General features: G+C 44.2%; 1 protein-coding gene across 6 annotated transcripts; it reads right to left on the reverse strand.

The window, feature by feature from the left end:
• Positions 1-2,187: 2,187 nt before the first annotated feature.
• On the reverse strand, positions 2,188-19,146 carry LOC115153018 (eukaryotic translation initiation factor 3 subunit A). Of its 6 annotated transcripts, none has more exons than XM_029698020.1 (23): positions 18,973-19,145; positions 16,909-17,099; positions 16,667-16,803; positions 16,221-16,384; positions 15,481-15,680; positions 15,106-15,314; positions 14,383-14,554; positions 13,908-14,012; positions 13,629-13,727; positions 12,966-13,082; positions 12,580-12,765; positions 11,890-12,237; positions 10,174-10,278; positions 9,930-10,043; positions 9,606-9,728; positions 6,665-6,818; positions 6,166-6,365; positions 4,440-4,528; positions 4,322-4,339; positions 3,766-4,205; positions 3,386-3,527; positions 3,024-3,211; positions 2,188-2,742 (listed from the first exon to the last, which is right to left on the reverse strand). In XM_029698020.1, the coding sequence occupies exons 1-23, from the start codon at positions 19,019-19,021 to the stop codon at positions 2,531-2,533; spliced, it is 3,762 nt and encodes a 1,253-aa protein (XP_029553880.1). In that variant the 5' UTR covers positions 19,022-19,145; the 3' UTR covers positions 2,188-2,530. The 6 variants fall into 6 exon arrangements, with proteins under 6 accessions (XP_029553880.1, XP_029553879.1, XP_029553877.1 ...); XM_029698019.1 differs by having other exon boundaries at positions 3,374-3,527; XM_029698017.1 differs by having other exon boundaries at positions 3,386-3,548.
• Between the last annotated feature and the right edge of the window lie 155 nt (positions 19,147-19,301).

Raw genomic sequence — 19,301 nt, forward strand, 5'->3', positions numbered from 1 at the left:
TCGCAAGAATAAGACGCTCAATATTTATTTGAAAGTAGCATCAAGCTCATCATCGTGCACTTTCGCCATTCTGTGAAGTTCGTCATCATTTATTTAATCTGTGGTTTAATAAACTGCATGGTTTCCCGAGTCGTATTCTGGTCGTAGAGGGAGGACCACACACCATATTGCGTGACTCCAAATGTACTTCCATATGATGGTTATTATATCAATATTTCCGCAGACAGGCGTTTCCACTGCCATTTCTCTCAAAATCAATTTTAGCATTTTAGCTAAAATTACGTGTTAGCATTTATAAGATTGTACCAAAACTTCCTGTTTCAAGAAAGGCGTCGTGATTTCTTTTTATATGGTATGACTTTACGGCCATAACAACTGTGGATGGTAAAAAAAACTCTTAGAGAACATAGCCACCCCCCTTCTCTGACTCAGAGGGGTTAAATGCCGAAGACACATTTCAGTTGAATGCATTCAGTTGTACAACTGACTAGGTATCCCCCTTTCCCTTTCCTCTTTTTCAGTCTATCACACCGGAAGATGTAGTCAGCAATTCCAATGTCCTCAGCCATGATCGAACCCTTGACCCAGGTCTCCGTGAGAACCAGATTATCAGTGCTCATATCATGCACCCAGACATCAAGAAGGTCCATCTTTGACATCAAACTTCACACGTTTACGTTCATCAACACATAATATCATCTAATATTTTATATGTGCAATTTATATCTTGGGTGCTATACTATTTAGTTTTATGTTAGAGGATTTGGGCATGGTTTTTGAAGCATACTGCCATTATTAGATTTTTGTACTATTGTGGATTGTTCTTTGGAAAAAGGCTGCACATTACATTTTCGTTTGACAGAATATGCAAATGAACTAACTTTGCTTAAGTGTTTTAGTGAGAAAAAATATATAAATCGGATAACAATTACATATGTAATAATAATAATAATAAACTGATATTTTGCTATGATTGTTGCTTTTTCCAATAGTTTCTTCTTGGTAATCCATGCACACTACATGCTCGTCGAACATCTCATTCCAAAATCATGGGAATTAATATGGAGTTGGTCCCCCCTTTGCTGCTATAACAGCCTCCATTCTTCTGGAACATTGCTGCAGGAAGTTGCTTCCATTCAGCCACAAGAGTATTGGTGAGGTTGGGCACTGATGTTGGGCGATTAGGCCTGGCTCGCAGTCGGCGTTCCAATTAATCCCAAGGTGTTCAATGGGGTTTAGGTCAGGGCTGTGTGCAGGCCAGTCAAGTTCTTCCACACCGATCTTGACAAACCTTTTCTGTACGGACTTCACTTTGTGCACGGGGGGCATTGTCATGCTGAAACAGGAAAGGGCCTTCCCCAAACTGTTGCCACAAAGTTGGAAGCACAGAATCGTATGCTGTATTCGTATGTTGCATTAAGATTTCCCTTCACTGGAACTAAGTGGCCTAGCCCGAACCTTGAAAAATAGCCCCAGACCACTATTCTTCCACCAAACTTTACAATTAGCACTATGCATTCGGGCAGGTAGCGTTCTCCTGGCATTCGCCAAACCCAGATTCGATCACCACTGCCAGATGGTGAAGCGTGATTATTCACTCCAGAGAACATGTTTCCATTGCTCGAGTCCAATGGCGGCGAGCTTTACACCACAGCACATGGTGATCTTAGGCTTGTGTGCGGCTGCTCGGCGATGGAAAGCCATTCCATGAAGCTCCCGGCAAAGTTCTTGTGCTGACATTGTTTCCAGAGGCAGTTTGGAACTCAGTAGTGAGTGTTGCAATTGAGGACAGATTATTTTTGAGCTTGAGCGGTCTCGTTCTGTGAAACCACTTTGCGGCTGAGCCGTTGTTGACCCTAGACGTTTCCACTTCGCAATAACAGCACTTACAGTTGAGTCCGGGGCAGCACTAACAGGGCAGAAATTGTACGTACTGACTTGAAAAGGTGGCCATTCAGTAAGGCTATTCTACTGCCAATGGCTGTTGCGTGGCTGTGTGCTCAATTTTATACACCTGTATGCATACGGGTGTGGCTGAAATAGTCCAATCCACTAATTTGAAGGTGTGTCCACATACTTTGGTATTTATAGTGCATGTAAAATGTTGTTAAGTTGAGGGTTAATGCCACATTTGATGCAGCCCAGTAAAGACCAAAAAGTTACTAAAACGAGTGAGCAAAGAAAATCAACTGTTGAGCAAAGTACTTTATTAATAAAGGCCATATTTATCTATAAACATGCAACTCATTGTGTCAAATATGGTTGAATGCTTTAAGATAGAACCACACACTAGATATTAAGTGAGACTAATTGTATACTCTAAGCATGCACATCAAAATGGGAATTAACTAGTTTTTAGGTTAAGAAGCAACCTTAATTTTAACAAAATACATACTCAATGGCAATAGAGATTGTTGATGAGATGACAAGCTTATGCCAAGGTTAAATGACTAGGAAGCTGGCAGCAATAGAGGTGTACAACAGTCCTTGTGGGGCCATTTGAAAGCAGATGCTCAGAGAGAGGGTGGACTCAGCGGCGGGCCACAGTGGTCCAGCCGTCATCGTCGGTCTCTTCGTTGGTCTTCTTGGCGCGACCAGCGTTCTCTTTGTCTTTCTCCGAGCGCCAGGAGCTCTTCTCTCCGTCCGCTTCACGCTCACCCTCTCTGGGTCTGGGGGGCGCCGGACGTTCCTCTTTACGCACATCCCGCTTCTCGTCGCCGGCACGGCGCCAAGAGCCTCCTCCTGTGTGCAGAGAACCTGTCTCGTTAGGGGATTGCATCTTAACTAAGTACTGTGTTTAAAAATCCATCCTCCAGACTGGAAACACTACCAGAGAACAGGGGTTACAGTAGTCTCATTTTTCATGATATAGGCATGTAAGAGTATTGCTGCATTAATAGGTTGATGCTTGATACCGGTTGACGCTTGCAATGAATACAGAGCTGGCTAAATGGTTTAAAACTAAACTTTATACCGACATTTAAAAAGATGTGGCTAGTAACGACTGAGCAGGCTCATCTTACCTTCTTCAGGCTCTCTGCTGGGTGGGGGACGGTCACGGTCATCCCTGCGCTCAGGTCGCTCTCGACGGATAGGAGGGCGATCCTCGCGGTCAGGCTCTTCCTGACGAGCAGAGTCTCTCCAGCTTTTCTTGGGCGCCTCATCATCAGCACCCGGCCTTCTCCAAGCACCACCACCACCTCCCTCCTCCCTGAAAACAGAGGTCCCCGATTACGGCATAATTTTTTATTTTTTTTAAACACCTGTAAGACTTTCACTATATGAGTAAAACCATCCATCAGTTCAGGGGCACTCCTGATCATAAAGTGTATGAGGCTTCACATCACAGTAGCGCTGTTTGTAGTCCACATACTGTGCTTCTGACCTGGGTGGGCGGCGCTCAGGGAAGCGTTCGCTCTCCTGTTTTTCCTCTCTCTCGCCCTCTTCGCCCTCCTTGCTCCCGCCACCTTCGCGGGGTGGACCCCAGCTCTCCTCGCGGGCCTTCTCCCTCTCACGCCAGCCACCACCTGAAGCAGACACCAGAGCAACTGCCCATGATCCAGCACAACGTGTAAGAAGAACTGGCAAAAGTTGCCACTACACAAACATTTACTATTAGAAGTTTATTAAATATGAATTAACATAATTATAGGAGAACAAGTACAAAGAAGCGGGCTTTCGACAACACCACACTACACAAGACAAACATGCAACCACATTTCAATTATCCATATTTGGGACAGATTAAACGGGAAACATCCATACCGGGCCGGCCAGCTGGCTTCCATGGCTTGTCGTCACGAGGTCCGCCCCTTTCGTCATCTCCTCCTCTCCTGGGGCCCCAGGTGTCATCATCAGCCCCGCGTCTGGGGGCCCTGGACTCGTCCGTGCCTCTGCGGGGGCCGTCATCAAAGCCACGGCGGGGACCTCTGTCTTCGTCAAAGCCACGCCTGGGGCCATCATCGAAGCCTCTGCGGGGAGCGCGGTCCTCGTCCCCTCCCCTTCTAAGACCCCGGTCGTCATCCCCAAAGGTTCTCCTTGGTGGACGGTCCTCGTCCATGCCTCTGCGCAGGGGGCGGTCGTCGTCCCCAAAGCCCCTGCGTGGGGGTCCACGGTCGTCGGCTCCACCACGGCGAGGGCCGTCTACTCCTCTCCTGGAGGGTGGCTCTCTTTCTTTGTCATCGCCGCCATCGGCTCTCCAGTCCCTAGCGAGAGAAAGGACAGAATCATTATAGGACATGTCACTTTGACCAGTGAACACAAAGTATTTTAAACCAGGTCAAATGTTTCAAATATGCAATCTGAATGAAATTCCACTCACTTATCTGGTACGGCGTCACTATGGAGAGTAATAGAAGATTTTTTTGACCAGTGAACAAAATGTATTTTTAACCAGATGAAATGCTTCAAAAGTACAGTCTGAATTAAGTCCCACTCACTTATCAGGCACTGGGCGACGCCTCTCTGATTCAACCTCAGTACGCCTCCTCCATCCTCCTCCTCCCTCCTCCTTCTCAGCACCCCAGTCCTGGAGAGGAAAAGAGTGTACAACACTGAGTGACAACTTTCATTAACATACATACCATACACACACACTCAGCAAAAAAAAGAAAACATCCCCTTTTCAGGACCCTGTCTTTCAAAGATTTGTAAAAATCCAAATAACTTCACAGATCTTCATGGTAAAGGGTTTAAACACTGTTTCCCATGCTTGTTCAATGACCCATAAACAATTAATGAACATGCACCTGTGGAACGGTCGTTAAGACACTAACAGCTTACAGACGGTAGGCAATTAAGGTCAGTTATGAAAACTTAGGACAAAAGAGAGGCCTTTCTACTGACTCAAAAACACTAAAAGAAAGATGCCCAGGGTCTCTGCTCATCTGCGTGAACGTGCCTTAGGCATGCTGCGAGGAGGCATGAGGACTGCAGATGTGGCCAGGGCAATAAATTGCAATGTCCGTACTGTGAGACGCCTAAGACAGAACTACAGGGAGGCAGGGCGGACAGCTGATCGTCCTCGCAGTGGCAGACTACGTAACATCTGCAGGATCGGTACATCCGAACATCACACCTGCGGGACAGGTACAGGATGGCAACAACAACTGCCCAAGTTACACCAGGAACGAGTTACACCAGGAATGCTCCATCAGTGCTCAGACTGTTCGCAACAGGCTGAGAGAGGCTGGACTGAGGGCTTGTAGGCCTGTTGTAAGGCAGGTCCTCACCAGACATCACCGGCAACAACGTCACCTATCCTGACCCTCCAGCATGACAATGCCACCAGCCATACTGCTCGTTCTGTGCGCAATTTCCTGCAAGACAGGAATGTCAGTGTTCTGCCATGGCCAGCGAAGAGCCCGGATCTCAATCCTATTGAGCACGTCTGGGACCTGTTGGATCGGAGGGTGAGGGCTAGGGCCATTCCCTCCAAAAATGTCCGGGAACTTGCAGGTGCCTTGGTGGAAGAGTGGGGTAACATCTCACAGCAAGAACGGGCAAATCTGGTGCAGTCGATGAGGGGGAGATGCACTGCAGTACTTAATGCAGCTGGTGGCCACACCAGATACTGACTGTTACTTTTGACCCCCTCTTTGTTCAGGGACACATTTTCCCATTTCTGTCAGTCACAAGTCTGTGGAACTTGTTCAGTTTATGTCTCAGTTGTTGAATCGTATGTTCATACAAATATTTACACATGTTAAGTTTTTTTTTTGCTGAGCTATATATCTTTCCCCCCCCCTCTTCTATATTTTAAAGAACATCATATTTGCAACATTATGATAATTTCATCTCATACCTTTTCCTGATATTTTTGGGACTTCATAACGAAGTAAACAGGGAAATGGAGTACATTCATGCCCCACTTTCCACCCAAAATGTCAAGAAATGTCACTTTTTACTTTGAGATGGCTGCCTGTGGTTCTCGCTCTCAGTTCGCCGGTGAAATAGAAGTGCATTTCATTTCATGTCGCTCTTTTGAGTGATCAATGAAGGAGAATCATCACTGAGCGAACAAAACTTAAGCGCTATATAAACCCATTTATAAATATTATAATTATTTTAACATTCCTCTAAAGTGAGTCATCTTTGACTCAACAGAAAGTGAGCTGTGAGAAAGTGCTCTGGAGGAGATGTGGGCAAGAATGTGTAGTAGGCTACCTTAGCTTCTCCTCTGGGTTTCTCCTCAGACCTAGCAGGGGCCCTCATCTCTTCCTCCCTGCGGCGCTCACGCTCCTCGATCTCCTGCTGCCGGGCTCGCTGCTTCCTCTCCTGCTCCTCTAGTTTGCGCAGGCGCTCCTGGTACTCCGCCTCCTCTGCCTCGCGTGCTTCCTGCTCGATGCGCTCACGCTCCTCGCGCTCTGCGACACCACATGGGATAACACGTTGATTCAGACAACAGGACACTGAGGACTATGGGGGGCAACCGTCACATGGGACACACAGATGAACAAACACCAATCCAACACACTTGGACCCGAAATCTGTGTGCAGAACTTAAGTTTTTGCAGATATCTTCCATTGACATCAATTAAGTTACTATTACCTTTAAGAGAAACTCAGAGTCGACAAGATCTAAGATAACTTGGCATCCATACTATATACACCCATACTATACACAGCAAGTCTTCTCTGGGCCTGAGGTGTAACTCGGATGTACCTTTCTTGAGCTGCTCCTCGTGGATGCGCTGGGCCTCCTCCTCCTTCTGGCGGTAGAAGGTGTTGCGACGGTCCTCCTTGCGCTGGATCTTCCTCTCCTCTAGACGCTTCTTCCTCTCCTCCACCAGGCGCTCCTGGAACTGTTTCAGTTTTTCCTTGGATGGTAACAACAACAAAAATATTGAGGTGTATTCTTAATAAAACAAATATCTTACTGAAGTGTATTCTTAATAAAGGAAATTTAAAAAAATAACTCAGGCAAAATAAGTCACGGTAGAACTCCATTGACAATGAACACTTCTGGTTATTCCTGCTTTCTTTGTAGCAACTGATAAGCTCTTTAAAGTAAATATTCACCCATGTTGAATGTTATATTGTTTTCGTGCGTCGCTGAGTGATATTCTATCCATTTCCTGGGCCAATTCATTCATTCCCTGGGCCAATTCATTAATTCATTCATTCCCTGGGCCAATTCATTAATTCATTCATTCCCTGGGCCAATTCATTCATCCATTCCCTGGGCCAATTCATTCATCCATTCCCTGGGCCAATTCATTCATCCATTCGCTGGGCCAATTCATTCATCCATTCCCTGGGCCAATTCATTCATCCATTCCCTGGGCCAATTCATTCATCCATTCCCTGGGCCAATTCATTCATCCATTCCCTGGGCCAATTCATTCATCCATTCCCTGGGCCAATTCATTCATCCATTCCCTGGGCCAATTCATTCATCCATTCCCTGGGCCAATTCATTCATCCATTCCCTGGGCCAATTCATTCATCCATTCCCTGGGCCAATTCATTCATCCATTCCCTGGGCCAATTCATTCATCCATTCCCTGGGCCAATTCATTCATCCATTCCCTGGGCCAATTCATTCATCCATTCCCTGGGCCAATTCATTCATTCATTCCCTGGGCCAATTCATGTTAATCTGAGATATTGCCGTTCAAGCAGGCAGAAATTCAGCCGGTTATGACGTAGCATTGAGATAAAGCTGCTCTCACTACACTGGAAGTTAATAGGACTTTTTGATTGCCAAAACCTTCCATCATACATGTCAGATGTCATAACGTGGTAGGTTGTCTTCTCTCCAATGAGCCATAGACCATATATTCCTACCTCAAGAAATTTGTAATTTAACATGGGGTCTAACAGTGTTCACACCTTTCAGACAATTTCTGAGAACTCAGTGCGCTTTGCTTAATTTTTTGGTGTGCAGTGTGAACACTCCAAAAGGAACTCAGACGCCTCAAAAGAGCCCCCAACAGAAACCATCTCGAGAGGTGGTCTGAGTTTGGTTCGCTTGAATTCCGCGGTCCGGTTCCTTTTTTTAGGGCAATGTGAACACTAAGCTCCCCAGGTTTGCTTGTTATTAATCCTGTGCCACACACTAGACTATTGCAACACTTTTTCCCCTGCCATCGGCCCTCACATTGGTGCCACAAAAGAGAGAAAATGCTGTGCAGGTTCACAGAAAAAAAAAACGTGTGCTGTTTTTGGATATTGATTAGCGATTATCAAGGATGCACAGAAATTCCAAAATACTCTGTGTGGAGTTTATTTCAGATTATTTGTTTGCGATGTGCTCTATAGGCCAAGAGAGCTTCATAAACTGTTTATTCAATAGTGGGGTTTGAATAGCGTGAGATGACAACATATTTGGTAAGAAAACATAAGAGTACAAAATATATTCTAGCTCTTAAAGGGGCAGTAGCCTACATTGGGTGTACAATTTTCAATTACAACATTAATCTGCAGTTATTAATTCTGTTACCAATATGTACATGTTAATAGTATCTTCTGATTGCATTTAGTTAAAAGGTGAGTCATAATTGTAATCTATTAGCTTCCAAAATGTAAGTAGGTATATGGTAGATCTAGCTGTCCGTTAACACATTCGGATGGAATGGCTCGTCCTGCACCTTGTAAAAACCCACAGTGCATTGAGTGAATGTTGGGGAAAAAAAAAAAATCTTGGTTCCTTTCTAAACATAGCAATGTGAATGCAAAGAGGACTCACACCACAAAATAGGTGAAGTGAACAGGCAAACGAGTTGTGTCCTCAAAGGCAAGGGCAGCGTGAATACAAAGAGAACAGATATTTTGCTTTTATTTTTTACCACAGAGTTCACTTTAAAAGAGGACTATATGTGAAAACACCTTAACACATTTCTCCCATTTGTCACTCATCATGCAATGGACTGACGAGTGACAAATAGGAGAAATGTGTTAGGGTGTTTCCACATATAGTCTATTGCGATTGTCAGACTCCACTCTGAGGCATATTGATCTAAAGGTTAAACATGGTGAGATTGTAGACTCTTAAATTGATAGTGCAGTTTGTTTAGGCGATATTACAGCTAACTAGCTACTTCACATGCTAATATTGACTTTAGTTTTATTGTGTAGCTATGTTAGCTAGCCCGCCTATATATAGAGCACTGCATTGTGGGTTTTGTAGTCGACTTGAGCTGCATCAGAATTCCACATGTTGCTACCAACCTTATTACCAACCTTATTATAATGACAAAATGAAAAAATAATTCACAAGAAATATTGTTCAGTGTTATGGAACACTTGAAATTACAGGAAAGAGTGGTTTTGGGTGGATTTTTCCTTTAATGCCATTGCCAATAGGCTTCTAGAATCGGTGGTTTCATGCAAATGTTAATTAAGCAATAAGGCACGAGGGGTGTGGTATATGGCCAATATACCACGGCTAAGAGCTGTTCTTATGCGCAATGCCTGGATACAGCTCTTAGACGTGGTATATCGGCCATATACCACAAACCCCGAGGCGCCATATTGCTATTATAAACTGGTTACAAATGTAATTAGAACAGTAAACAGTTATTTGTCATACCCATGGTATAACACAGCTTTCAGTCAATCAGCATCCAGGAGCCAAACTACCCGGTTTTAAAAATGGCATTTACCTCGTAGATGAAGCTTCGAGCGTCTGTTATTTTGCCCACAAAATTCTCCTTGTCCTCCATCATTCTGGACATCCTTTGCTTGTGCTCCAAGGCCCTCTCACGCTCCACCTTCATGTTGCTGATCTACAACACAAAACAGATGGACCATAATCATTGACCATTGTGTAACGACAAAAATAAAATAAATGTAATCACGAAAAACAGGGACCAGTCAGCCTGACAGTTTTCCATCGCTAGAGCGTTCAGTTCGTGCTCGCCATCTACAATGGCTTTGTGAATGTTAAACACAAAAGGCATAGACGCTAAATAAATATATTGTCTTACCCTCTCCTCCTCTTGGAGCTCCCATAACTCCATGTCCTTGACACGCTGCTCCTCATAGGCCTTCTTGATCAAGGGGATCTCCTCCAGACGTTTGGCCCTCTCAAAGTAGTCAATCTGCAAGGACCAGTCCACACACGAAACATTGAGTAATTTTCCCCCTAGTGGAGGTCTTCATGCATCACCTGTTTAACAGGCAAGACCAAAAACAAGGAATATACATTTGCTGAAATGTAAATGTCTTCACCTTTTTCTCCTGGTTCTTCAGGCGGTCCTGAAGCTCTCTCTTCTCCTTCTCAAGCTGCTCCACCTGTTTGGACATGATGAAGTCAGGGTCCAGGTCCTCAAGGTCCTGTGCAAAGAGAGGTTAATAGTTAGTTAATTCCACCATTGTAGAGCCACACTTCATTTCCAAAACTCATTCTAGATTGCTTGTTCTAACATGCCTTAAATTTCTGGTTCTTGTTTTGACTTTTGGATTATGTATGTATTGTATTGCTAGATATTGTTGCAATTTGAGCTAGAAATATAAGCATTTCGTTGACCTGCAATAACAAGGGAGGTTAAAATTGTATACGTGATCAATAAACTGATTTCAGATGTTATCTATACTGAACAAAAATAAATGCAACAATTTCAAAGATTTTACTGAGTTACAGTTCATAATGAAATCAGTCAATTGTAATCAATTCTTTAGGTCCTTATCTATGGATTTCACATGACTGGGAATACAGCTATGTATCTGTTGGTCACAGATACCTTTTATAAAAAAGGTAGGGGCGTGGATCAGAAAACCAGTCAGTATTTGGTGTGACCACCATTTGCCTCATGCAGCGCGACACATCTCTTTCACAGAGTTGACCAGGCTGTTGGTTGTGGCCTGTGGAATGTTGTCCCACTCCTCTTTAATGGCTGTGAAAAGTTGCTTGATATTGGCGAGAACTGGAACACACTGTCGTACACGTCAACCCAGAGCATCCCAAACATGCTCAACGGGTGACATGGCTGGTGAGTACTGCAGGTCATGGAAGAACTGGGACATTTTCAGCTTCCAGGAATTGTGTACAGATCCTTGTGACATGGGGCCATGCATTATCATGCTGAAACATGAGGTGAAGGCGGCGGATGAATGGTACGACAATGGACCTCAGGATCTCGTCACGGTATCTCTGTGCATTCAAATTGCCCTTGATAAAATGCAATTGTGTTCATTGTCCGTAGCTTGTGCCTGCCCATACCATAACCCCACCACCACGGGGCACTCTGCTCACAACGTTGACATCCGCAAACCGCTCGCCCACACGAAGCCATACACGTAGACCACGTGTATGGCTTCGTGTGGGCGAGCGGTTTGCGGTTGTGAGGACGGTTGGACAACTGCCAAATTCTCTAAAACGACATTTGAGTAGGCTTATGGTAGAGAAGTTAACATTAAATTCTCTGGCAACAGCTCTGGTGGACATTCCTGCAGTCAGTATGCCAATTGCACGCTCCCTCAAAACATCTATGGCATCGTGTTGTGTAACAAAACCGCACATTTTAGTGGCCTTTTATTGGCCACAGCACAAGGTGTAATGATCATGCTGTTTGATCAGCTTCTTGATATACCACACCTGTCAGGTGGATTGATTATCTTGGCAAAGGAGAAATTCTCACTAATAGGGATGTAAATACATTTGGGCACAAAATTTGAGAAATAAGCTTTGTGTGTCTACGGAACATTTCTGGGATCTTTGATTTCAGCACATGAAAATGGGACCAACAATTTACATGTTGAGTTTATATAATTTTTGTTCAGTGTACATTCCAGGCAAACACTTATGGTACTGATAAGGGTTTGACCCATTGGGAAAGAAACTTGTCTAAACATCGATCTCAATATGTGATCTTTTCATTTTTAACAAAGCAATATGTTGGACGGGTGTCAGAGTGTACAGCTTAGTTGAGCTTGTGTGTAGTTTACCTCTATATCGATGTCTTTGAAGGCCTTGGCTCCCAGTTCGGTCTTCTTGATCTGCTCCAGCCGCTCGCGCACCGTCTTCTTCTTGATCTGCTCGTGCTCCTGCATGATGCGCTCCTTCTCGCGCTCCTTGGCCTCCTGGCGCAGGCGCTCCTCCTCTGCTTTGCGCACCTTCTGTAGCTCCGCCTCGCGCTGCTCCAGCTCCTCTTTCTCCCGCTGGATGTTGAGGTTCTCCAGACGCTCCTTGCGCTCCTCGATGGTCTGCCGGCGGGCCAGGATGCGCTGGTGCTCCTTGCGGCCGTTCTTCAGGTAGGCGCTGATGGCTAGCTGGCTCTGCTCCTCGCGCTCTTTCTGGAAATTGTGGACAAGAGGGTAGAAGAGTGAGAGATGGGGAGAGGTTTGTTAGAGCGAGAATGAAGAGGAGCAATAAAGATTGTGCATGAATAGGGGTTTCACGCAGTATCAATGTGAATTGGTGTAGTGTGTGTGTGTGTGTGTATGCACGGAACAATACATATAGTATTGGCACAAAATGTTACATTTTCAAAATGCCTTAATACCTTATAATAATTTATGGAATGCACAATGAAAGCACGTTTTGATATTTTATCAGGGAGGACAGCGACGTTGTCTACTTTTTTTAGGGCTAGCAGTGCATGTACAAATGCTATCTCGACGGGAGGCTGTACTCACCAGCATGGATGCAGGCTTGATGACCTGGATTGCCTTGGCCAAGGAAGACGACATGGCTGTCAGCTGGTTCCTGATCTGGGCAGAGGGCATGTTCTGCAAGAACGGCCCCACGGGAGAGTCCTCTTTGGTGGAGTAATTCAGGTCCGAACCAAAGCTCAGATTGCGAGTGGTGTGGTCAATTCGAACCTAGAAAAAGACATTTCAAAAGGATTTAAGTCATTCTGTGTAACAAACAGAAGTGTGTTAATATTTTAGTTGTGGAAATATTGACTGAATAGGTATGAGAATAAAAAAAAACCCGATATATTTAGGTGAAAAATCAACTTGGGTGTTTGTACAATTTTGCACAGAGAATATTATTGACAAATCCATGTCCAGTACTCTACCTGCAGATCGCAGTGTCGGGCAGCATCCACAATAGAGCGCTCCAATTGGAAGGGATCCACAAATGGAACCAGGGAGGCCAGACGGTTGAACTCAATGCTTTGATAGATCTGAGCCACCTAATATCCCATTAAAACAAAAGAGGTCAGTGATTAGTTAATAGGACCACAATGTACATACAATACATGACATGTTACACAGCATATTGTTACAATCAATGAAATCATGCATTCCACATTATAGAAGGGATGGGCAACATCCTGAGGCTTGAGGGCCACGCCGGGATATTTTTTTGGACCGTTTGTTAGTAAAAAAATAAATAATTATAACCCATGCGTGCTGTAAAAAGGACAGTGATTTTAAAATACATTAGGTAGATATCATTTACATACTTTCTATCAGGTTTTATATGTTCAAATGTAATTTTATCCACTTAAAAACATTTTTTTTTTATACTAAATCCACCGTGGGTGGTATTTAAAATCGGCTTGCGGGCCTCCTAGTGCCCATCACTGCACTATAGAATTACAAGGACAACAGACATAGTTAACTTTATTATTATGTATGGCATTGTATTGAATCAGTTATTGTTTGGCACATATTCGTGCCATTTAATTACGAGTGAGATTAACAGACCATTAAAGTATAAGTGAGCAATCAGTCACCTGCTGCAGCAGCCTGAGGATGGTATTACTCTGCAGGTGGGGAACATATTGCTGGAGGTCCGCCTCCTTCTCAGACTGGTCTCTCACCCAGTTCAACACCTATGAGGAAGGTCAATACCACAGAGGAAGAAAAACAAATGGTAAATGAATCAGCCATGACACAAATAGTTATAATTCCTCTGAAATTACATTTGTATGTATTTTATATCGGTTTTGGACAGTTGCAAGTCAAATTGCCCAATGTTGCGACATTGTAACTTCTCTGAATTCAAATGTTACCTTGGTTACTCTTCCGCTCAGCTTCAGTGGGTGGAAGTCCATCTCCAGCCAATTGTACAGCTCCTTCACTTCAGGTACAATGTACTGCAGCAAGTTGAACCGAACCTAAAGGGGGAAACATAACATGCACATAGCACTGTGAAAAACCCCTGACAAAAGGACAACTAAAAAAAGAAACAGCAGTTGGTCGAACTTCCTCTGACTTCTCTAGGGGTAAAAACCAAGTCAGCCTATTTTTGGACAAGCTAACGTCATGCAAGTAAATCTCAGCAATGGAAAAACAAGTGTTTATTTGAATCGTTCATTATGTAGTAAACAAATGTATCTGTATGGGTAGTTCACAGGACTAAAACAAGTTTAGCACTAGAATACAAAACTCCTAACACTGACATATGGGACATACTGTTACTGGCCTGCTCACAAACAGAAATCTATGGTTATTTCTGTAGTCTGTTCCATGCATGTGGGTATATACCATGTCATTGATGAGGCTCTGGCGGGTTGGTGGGGACTGCAGGCCCAGTAGTGTGGCCAGCCTACGGTGTTTCTCCACGATTATGCCGTCCATGTCCAACAGGCGGGCGATGTCTGTGCGTTCCGGGGTGATGGGAATGGACAGGGTGGCTAGGAGGACCCTTGTAGACATCCTGAGGGAGAGAGAGGAGAGCCGTGAGCAACTGCCTGACCTGCAACCTTGTGTAACCGATGTGAAATGGCTAGTTAGTTAGCGGTGGTGCGCGCTAATAGCGTTTCAATCGGGTGGCGTCACTCGCTCTGAGACCTTGAAGTAGTTGTTCCCCTTGCTTTTGTGGCGCGATGGATAACGATGCTTCGTGGGTGTCAGTTGTTGATGTGTGCAGAGGGTCCCTGGTTCAAGCCCAGGTTGGGGCGAGGAGAGGGACGGAAGCTATACTGTTACACTTGGATCTACCCATCACCAAACATTGATGACAAAAAGCACACGAACATGAAGAGGAAGGAGCAGTGTCCTGTAGCGTAACAAAAGGCACTGATTAGTTGCAAATGGGGCAGAGATGTGAGGGTGACTGATCGACAGGTGATTAAGGTGAGAGAGAAACCATAAGTCCGGTTGATGAACGATCTGACCATTGTTTTTGTTGTTGTTAAGGGAATGGCCATTCAAGTAATTCTATGTGCCCCACATTCCAACAGACTGGTCAGGACTGGGCTTGCATACCTCTGCATCTCTTCCTGGGTGAGGTTCTTGCGCATCTCCCTGGAAAGGTGGTAGAGGCGATGGAGGGTGCAGGCGTGGAACAGGGCGTTCCCAGACTTCCAAAACACAGTGGACACCTTGTTGTAGTAGTTGGCCATAAGTTGAGGCTTGGGGGGCTTCTTGGAAAGGGCAAAGAGACCATGGATGTCTTCCACAGCCTTGAAAGCTTCCTGTAAAAATCAAAAATCTAATTTCACCATTCATAACACATAAAATCAATGTTCATAATAAAATGTAGATAAAATTGCCTGTTGAATAAAGAAAATGGGCAATAAAAGTATTCGAGATGCAACATTAATACAACTAAACATTGCAAGCGAATCATATTTGAAATACCTGCCAGAGCTCCATGGCGATGGCACTGTCCAGCTGCACCAGGCGTGTCTCCAGGTGCATAGACTGGCTCTCAGGGTTGTTCAGGTTGATGGCTGTGCTCTGGTTGTGGTGGCGCTGGATCTGACCCAGATGCATGCGCAGATTGTCACAAAGCTTCCGGAACTCTGCCTTACGGGTGTACTGAAGGCAGAACTTGAAAGCTGCAGAGTACATTAGGATAAGATTAGGATAAGGAGCAATAAATTGATTATGGTGCCAGAAAATGTGAGTAAACCTAACGCTACAGTCACAGCACTTATGCATCTCAGACTTATATTTCTAATAACAAGATTGTTAGATAATATCAAACCTACACTCAAACCGGGCACTGAAAATGTACATCAGGGGCAGCAAAAGGCGGCACGCAAGTGATTTTTTTGGGCCCCCCTAAAGTTCAGTAAAAATTATTTTAGTTTTTGGCTAAAAAAAATAATACTAATCACCAAGAATTCAGCAAAAAAAAAATCATAATTTCCGAAATCTGTTTCTAAGTATTTCCACAAAAAAAAAAAAGAATGTCTCAATGTAATCAGGTAGGAAATGCTATTTTCCAAAACAATCTTTTTGGGCTTACTTGTGGTCAATTTGCCGTGTACAAATTACTATAATTATTTTCGCTTCCTGACCATCCACTGACAAATTGGGTGAATGTAATTGCCTACCCGGATGTACATCAGGTTAAAAGTTCAGACTGTGCTCACCTTGTTGGGCAATGTCATGGTAGAGGCGCTCCACCTTGGAGTTGTTACGCAGCAAGTCCAGGCATTGGCGGTAGGATTCCCACAGAAATTTCACCCAGGGAGTGAGCAGCAGACGGTCTGTACGATCCTGGGTGTCTTCACCACTCACAGCGCTCAGAAGTACACTAGGATCGCACAAGGTAGTCAAGTCATATTTGAGCTCACAGAACTACACCGTCAACATTGCATCCCCGCGCACACGTCGCCACCATGCTAACGGTTTACAGCAGAGGTGAAGCACAATAGTTATCATGGTTACAGCTATTAAAAAGGTGGTAACAATCAATAAGTTTGCGGATAGTCCAACATATCTGAAATATAGTATCAGCCCATCACATTGGAATAAGGTTTCAATGGACCCATATCTTAAAGTTCAATGGTTCCTAGTTAAATAAAAGGTTAAATACCTCTCAGGAGTCTGGATGTTGTCAAGATCCTCAATGTCCAGGACCATCTGCTGCGACTCCCCCTTGGCCGTCTCCGTCTTCTCCTCGGCCAACTTCAGGTAGGCTCGAACCACATCCTCAAGGGATTTGATGTTCACCTACAAAACAAGAGGCTCATACTTAACTCCGGCAGGTGAGTGACATTGTAGGATCAATAGCATCCCACGTTTACGCTTGTCCAAGAGAGGGCTTGGTGTACTGACCTGCTGGCAGATGTTCTTGTACTGGTATAAGCCCTCCTTGGCCAGGTGGCTCTTGCGCAGGTCCACGCAGAGCTCCAGGTACTTGAGCATGATGGGCTCGTGGATCTTCTGCCATGTTCGATGCTTTTTGCTCTTAATGACATCGTACAAAACATCCAAAGCTGGCTGCTTTTTGCCCACCTCCAAAAACTCTGTAAAAACATAGCACATTACATGAAAAAGGATGAAAAAGGTTCTGAAGGTGAATCAGTTGCTGCAATATAACTTTCATGCACAAGGGACACCTAACAGGTGACAAATATCTGAGTCCGGTTTCCCCGACGGCGCTGGAATTTAGGCTTACGAGTGTTTTAACGATGCATCATTCCTACAACAGCTGAATTTGCAACGAAAGAACATTGCTAAGAGCATCATTGAGGCATGTGTCGATACTGATAGGATCGAAAGAAAGGCAGTCCGTCGCTCAGATCAGCTTTCTCCATTCATATCCTACCTTGATCTTATAATTATTCCACAATAATGACAGATGAGCTCCTCGAAAGATATCACTATGGCCGCAAATATTGAGACGGCTTATTCTAATGCTTACCCAATAATAACGCACTTAATCATGATTTGGCACATCATTGCACACATTAGGCTACACATCATTAAATATATTGAGGCAGAAATTGTCAGTAGCCAAATAAAACAACATTTAATTAACATGAAATTGATTTCAATATCATTGAAATAACAGTATATGGGCCTATGTATCCCATACTGTAGTTAGGATATTTATATTTAAAAGCAGTCATCCCGGCGCTCATTTGAAGCATATTTTTTAACCCTTTGCTTGTTTATAACAACTGCAGACATTGGGAACGTTGGATTTGTAGTCAACTTCGTGAAGTTATCTACATCACAGAGACAGATAAACATCTTGATTCTGTTTTGTGGACGTCTGTGCATAATGTGACTCGGCAGGGGGGGAAACCACACCTAACCACGCATTTTGCTGTTCTTCAAGTGGTCTGAGGCAGGCTTTAGATTATGAGCTTTTTCAAGTGCAACTTTAGTAACGATGTCGAATGAGATTTAACGATGCTTCTACGATGGTTCGTTCTAATGATGAACATAGCCTTCAGATACTTTTTGGGAAACGAGGCCCTGATAGCCGACTATTTATTTTGTTTTTTATTATCACATACACCGGAAAGGTCCAGTGAAATGTGTTGTTTTACAGGGTCAGCAATAGTAGTACGGGACCCCTAGACTAGGGGTTACTGTCCCAACCGCTAGGCTACCAGCTACACTTTAGCTACTATAGTAGCTATTTAGCTACACCCCAAACCAGCCATATGTTATGACTAACGAGTGACAATATAACTGCAAGATTAATTAGTACAGAGAACGTTAGCTATGACAACCGACTTTCATGGGGGGGGGGGGGGGGGGGGGGGAGTTGTGCAAGCCCTGCCCGGGGAACAGGGCGATGCAAAACCAACTCGCCCATTGATAGCCAATCTTAGCTGGGCCTTGTGTTTTGGTGATCCAATCTAGCTAGTTACCTAGTTAGTTAACCAATACAAGGCTAAACAGATTAACCAGCAGCAGCTCTTACCTTTCAGTTGATGTGGCGAAACCGATTATTACTGACTTCCGAGTGAGTTGGACAAGTTGATCCCCGTGTCACTAGTTAGCAGCTTAGCTAGGGGATATGCTAATACGTTAGCTAACCCTTCAAGGCTAGGACGTGCTGACGTTAACGTTAGCTAGTCAGAGTGAACAAGATGGCAGGTACTTTTCGATGCACCCGGCCTATCATCAGTAACAGACATAAATCTGATCAGTGTGACTTTAGATTTAAAGTACTCTTGCTGAATTGGCCGGGCTTTACATCTTTTAGCGTAATTATGTGTAGTGTTATTCAAAGGCCTAGTGACACGGGTGGCTTGAATGGGTGTACCTGTACTTACAACATGTCCCCCCGCCATGCGTAGCTAGCGAACCACGGCAAGCCAATGCGAATACATAACTGGGAAGCAAGCGCGGACACCTAAGAAATGATCATATACGACTCACCATTTGCTCGTTTGAGAGCATTCTCCGGTCGTTGGAAATATGCCGGCATTTTTCTGACTTTCTCGCGGAATGAAGAGAAGGTTGGTTTGGGTGAATTTGACTAATTTCACCGGTCCATCCGCGCCAGGCATTCACCCGTTCCGACAAGCTCCTAGGAAAGGAATGAACCACGTGAACGGCCCACATCAGTGACGACAAAGGTTCCCGTATGTAACAGAACAGACGTACATCAGATAGAAAGGCTTTAAGTAAATTCTTAAGAATTATTGAGGAAAATTTATTTAATTTCATGTGATTTTTTTTTCTCATGACTTTGCCGTAAAGAATTA

The sequence above is a fragment of the Salmo trutta genome, chromosome 18, assembly GCF_901001165.1.
Source record: "Salmo trutta chromosome 18, fSalTru1.1, whole genome shotgun sequence".
In the NCBI taxonomy this organism is placed as follows: Eukaryota; Metazoa; Chordata; class Actinopteri; order Salmoniformes; family Salmonidae; genus Salmo; species Salmo trutta.

Bases quoted from the DNA above. Each gene is read 5' to 3' on its own strand.
- LOC115153018 (XM_029698016.1), bottom strand. From the start codon at position 19,021: ATGCCGGCATATTTCCAACGACCGGAGAATGCTCTCAAACGAGCAAAT. The intron at 10,279-11,889 runs GTAAACTACACA...CTCTTTGCACAG, and splicing joins TCAAAGACATCGATATAGAG to GACCTTGAGGACCTGGACCC. The intron at 3,549-3,765 runs GTATGGATGTTT...GATCATGGGCAG, and splicing joins GAAGCCAGCTGGCCGGCCCG to TTGCTCTGGTGTCTGCTTCA.